This window comes from Coturnix japonica, unplaced genomic scaffold, assembly GCF_001577835.2.
Source record: "Coturnix japonica isolate 7356 unplaced genomic scaffold, Coturnix japonica 2.1 chrUnrandom578, whole genome shotgun sequence".
NCBI classification, from domain to species: domain Eukaryota; kingdom Metazoa; phylum Chordata; class Aves; order Galliformes; family Phasianidae; genus Coturnix; species Coturnix japonica.
In genome coordinates, this window is record NW_015439952.1 from 24,306 (window position 1) to 29,182 (window position 4,877).

General features: G+C 58.6%; 2 protein-coding genes across 5 annotated transcripts in view; both read left to right on the plus strand.

The window, feature by feature from the left end:
• The window catches only part of LOC107307392 (A disintegrin and metalloproteinase with thrombospondin motifs 4-like), a 22,270-nt gene extending 21,016 nt beyond the window's left edge, over positions 1–1,254 (plus strand). The window contains exon 5 of the mRNA XM_032441800.1: positions 27–1,254. Coding sequence (XP_032297691.1) covers positions 27–375 — 349 coding nt within the window. The 3' untranslated portion in view covers positions 376–1,254. The remainder of the gene's footprint in view (positions 1–26) is intronic.
• A 1,791-nt stretch (positions 1,255–3,045) lies between these two features.
• Positions 3,046–4,877, plus strand: part of LOC107307393 (beta-1,4-galactosyltransferase 3-like) — a 28,324-nt gene continuing 26,492 nt past the window's right edge. Inside the window, exons 1-2 of one of the 4 annotated variants that reach the window (XM_015850901.1) lie at positions 3,046–3,408; positions 4,644–4,876. In XM_015850901.1, the coding sequence (XP_015706387.1) occupies positions 3,156–3,408; positions 4,644–4,876 (486 nt within the window). In that variant the 5' untranslated portion in view covers positions 3,046–3,155. The remainder of the gene's footprint in view (positions 3,409–4,643; position 4,877) is intronic. The other 3 variants (XM_015850904.1, XM_032441801.1, XM_015850903.2) reach the window with 3 other exon arrangements.

Below are 4,877 nucleotides of genomic sequence, written 5' to 3' on the forward strand. Positions count from 1 at the left end.
TGACCCCATATCCCATATCCCCCCAGCTCCGGGTACACTGACGTTGTGACCATCCCCGCTGGCTCCACTCACATCCTGGTCCGTCAGGGTCCCCCCCGCTCCCCCCACATGGACAACATCTTCCTCGCGCTCCGAGCCCCCAGTGGCCGCCCCCTCCTCAATGGCGGCTCCGTCCTGGTGCCGTCGGATCATACAGTGACACTGACGGGGGGGGTGACACTGAGCTACAACGGGGCCACGGCCCCACAGGAGCAATTAATGGGGCCGGGGCCGCTCATGGAGCCCGTGGTGCTGCAGCTGCTGGTGGGGGACGAGACGGAGCCGGCACGGCTCAAATACAGCTTCTATGTGCCCATAAGGGAACAGCAGCAATAATATGGGATTCTATGTGCCCATAAAGGAACAGCAGCCATAATATGGGATCCTATGGGATTCTATGGGACCATATAGGAACAGCAGCCATAATATGGGATCATATGGGACCATAAAGGAACAGCAGCAATAATATGGGATCATATGGGATTCTATGGGACCATAAAGGAACAGCAGCCATAATATGGGATCCTATGGGATTCTATGGGACCATAAAGGAACAGCAGCAATAATATGGGATCCTATGGGACCATAAAGGAACAGCAGCGATAATATGGGATTCTATGGGATCCTATGGGACCATAAAGGAACAGCACCAATAATATGGGATTCTATGGGCCCATATAGGAACAGCACCGATAACATGGGATCCTATGGGACCATAAAGGAACAGCAGCCATAATATGGGATTCTTCAGCCCCACAAAGGAACCAGCACCCACAACATGGGCTTCTTCAGCCCCATAAGTGGGTTTCTTCAGCCCCATAAAGGACCAGCATCCACAGCATGAGCTTCTTCAGCCCCATAAATGGACTCTTTCAGCCCCATAGATTGGCTCCTTCAGCCCCATAAATGGACTCTTTCAGCCCCATAGATGGGCTCCTTCAGCCCCATAAGGAACCAGCATCAATGTGGGAGTGACACAAGGCAGAGATATGGGGGACCCCACAGCAGCCACAACGTCAGCCGTTATTCATTGGGTTTAATGTATTGGGTTTATTGTATTTATAGGGTTTATTGTATTGGGTTTATTGTATTGGGTTTAATGTATTGGGTTTATTGTATAGGGTTTATTGTATCTACCTCAATGTATCCCGGGGGTCCCAGCCCCCAGAACCACCCCTATGTGCATCTATGGGGTTACTAAAAGCTATTGATGGAGCTCTGCTTTGGGGTCATTGGACTGTCCCTGTGTGCACCTATGGGGTTGGGGGGTTATTTAAAGCTATTGATGGAGCTCTGCTCTTTGCTATGGGGTTATTGGACCGTCCCTATGTACAATATGGGGCTGAGCTGATTCCCCCCTGTTGGGTGCTGGGCCCCAGGGCTGGAGTCAGGAGGTGACAGGGATCTAATGGGGGGGTCCCAGGGATCTGATGGGGGGGGGGGTCACCTGGACCACAGAGACCCCATATGGACCCCACAGGAAACCCATGGACCCTGCAACCCATGGGCCCCACAGTGACCCTTGAGCCCCACAGCAACCCCACAGAGACCCCATATGGACCCCACAGCAACCCCAGGGATCCTACACCCCATGGGTCCCATAGGAACCCCACAGACCCTACACCCCATGGACTCTGTACCCCATAAGCCCCACAGCAACCCCATATGGACCCCACAGCAACCCCAAGGATCCTACACCCCATGGGTCCCATAGGAACCCCACAGGCCCTGCACTCCATTGGCCCCATAGGAACCCCAGGGACCCTACACCCCACAGGATCCCATGCAGGGCACCCCAGTCACCCCACAGGGGCACTCAGAGCATCCCCACAGCCCCCACAGCCCCATTGGAGGATCCTATAGGGCTGAGCCCCACAAGAAGCCACAAACCTCTTGGGGGTCCCAGGGCCATCTCAGACCCCATATCCCACAATAGGCCCCACAGAGCCCCATAGAACCCCATAGGGCCCCACAGAACCTCATAGGGCCCACAGAGCCCCATAGACAGCCCCATAGGGCCCACGGAGCCCCACAGAGCCCCATAGAACCTCATAGGGCCGCATAGAGCCTCATAGGGCCCCACAGAACCCCATAGAGCCCCATAGAACCCCACAGAGCCCCATAGGGCCCATAGAGCCTCATAGGGCCCCACAGAACCCCATAGAGCCCCATAGGGCCCATAGAGCCTCATAGGGCCCCATAGAACCCCATAGAGCCCCATAAGGAGCCCCATAGAGCCCATAGAGCACCACAGGGCCTATAGAGCCCCATAGAACCCCACAGAGCCCCATAGAACCCCATAGGGCCCATAGAGCCTCATAGGGCCCCATAGAACCCCATAGAGCCCCACAGGCAGCCCCATAGAGCCCACAGAGCCCCACAGACCCCATAGAGCCCCATAGGCCCCACAGCCCCCATAACGGCCGTACCCAACGCTGCCATAGTCGCACCGCGCTCCGCAGCCGCCGCCATCATGGCGGCCCCCACAACCCCGCCGCTCCGGAACTTCCGGTCCGCTGACCGCACATGGACCAATCAGAGCGCACGTCACCGGAAGGGGGCGGAGCAGAGGTGAGGCGCTCAGTTGCTATGGTAACGGGGAGGCCGGAAGTCTCTTTTCAATCCCATTCCATTCCATTGTATCCTATTGAATCCCATTCTACCCCATTCTATCCCATTCCATCCCCCTCTATCCCATTCTACCCCACTTTAAACCCAATTCTATCCCATTCCGTCCCATCCCATCCCATTTCACCCCATTCCATCCCATTCCATCTCCCTCTATCCCATTGTATCCCATTATACCCCATTATACCCCATTGTATCCCATTCCATCCCTGTTGCCCCCCAATTTAAGCCCCGCCCTTTCCCGTAGCCCCACCCAATCACATCCCTCCCCCTTCACCCTCCTCTCCCTATTGGCCAACTCCCCTCTTAGTCCCGCCCCCTCCGCTCACCGACCAATCAGAACCCCCTCCTAAGCCCCGCCCCACCCCACGCCCCGCCCCCCTCCCAGATCCAAGATGGCGGCGGCCGTTGTTGGGTGCCCGCAGGGGGGGCCGTGACGGTCACACACCGGCCCCGGTTCCCCCCCCCACCCCCCGGTTCCCCCCGCGATGCTGCGGCGGCTCCTGGAGCGGCCATGTTCCCTCGCGCTGCTCATCGGCGGACAATTCGCCTTCGTGGCCTATTTCTCGTTCGGCGGGTTCCGGAACCTGACGGCGCTGTTCGCTCGTTCCTCGTCCCCCGTCGTGGATTATTCGCGGACTCACGACGTTTACACCAACCTCAGCGCGATGCTCAACGGCGGCACCGCCGGGAAACGGCACGGAGCGCCGCCATATTGCCCCGTGACGTCACCGCTACTGCGTGAGCCAGTCACGTGAGGGACGGGGGGTCAATGGGGGGGTGGGGGTGGGGTCACGGTGATGGAATGGGGGTCAGTGGGGTGGGACAACGTGACGGGACAGGGTCACGTGAGTGGATGGGGGTCAATTGGGGGTGGGGTCACGTGAGGGGTTGGGGTCACGTGAACGGCTTGGGGTAAAGGGGGCTTTGGGGTCAACGTGAGGAATAGGAGGTCATGTGACAGGATGGGGGTCTCATGAGGGGACAGGGGTCAATGGGGGGTCAGGGTCACGTGAGGCCATAGGGGGTCACGTGAGGCCATAGGGGGTCACGTGAGGGGATGGGGGTCAATGGGGTTAAAGGGGGGTCAGGTTGGGGGGGATAAGGGCTGGGTGTGGGGGGATTGGGACCCATGTGAGCTGGTTGGGCGCCATTGGGTGTGGGGTGAATGGGACCCCCATGGGATGGTCAATGCCATTGGATATAGGGGGGATTGGGACCCCCATGGCCTGGTTGGTCTCATTGGATATAGGGTGGTTGGGACCCCTATGAGTCAGTTGGGTGCCATTGAGCATGGAGTACTTGGGACACCCGTGGCCTGATTGGTACCATTGGGTGTGGGGTGGCTGGGACCCCCATAGCTTGGTTGGTACCATTGGATATTGGGGTGGTTGGGACCCCCATGAGCCAGTTGGGTGCCATTGAATATTGGGTGAGCATGGACCAGTCACAAACCACTGGATATGGGGTGGTCGGGACCCCTGTGACCCAGTTGGGTGCTATAGGTTACAGGGTGACTGGGGACCCCCATGGCCTGGTTGATGCCATTGGATATGGGGGGTGGTTGGGGACCCTGGTGGCCCAGTTGGGTGCTATAGGATATGGGGTGATTGGGACCCCCATGGCCTGGTTGGTACCATTGGATATGGGGTGGTTGGGACCCCCATGACCCAGTTGGGTGCTATAGGATATGGGGTGATTGGGACCCCATGAGCCAGTTGGTACCATTGGGTATGGGGCAATTGGGACCCCCATGACCCAGTTGGGTGCCATTGAGCATGGAGTACTTGGGACCCCCATGGTCTGATTGGTACCATTAGATATGGGGTGGTTGGGACCCCCATAGCTTGGTTGATGCCATTGGATATGGGGTGGTTGGGACCCCCATGGCCTGATTGATACCATCGTATATGGGGTGATTGAGCCCCTCATGCCCCCACTGACTCCCCATTGTTCCCCATGGTGTCCCCCCATAGTGGGTCCCCTGACGGTGTCGTTCAGCCGCGTTCCCACGCTGGATCAGATCCGCGCCAAGAACCCGCTGGTTCAGCCCGGGGGGCGCTACCGCCCCACAGCCTGTGAGCCCCGATCCCGCACCGCCGTCATCGTCCCACACCGCAACCGCGAGACCCACCTGGGGCACCTGCTGTACTACCTGCACCCCTTCCTGCAGCGCCAGCAGCTGCAATACGGCATCTACGTCGTGCACC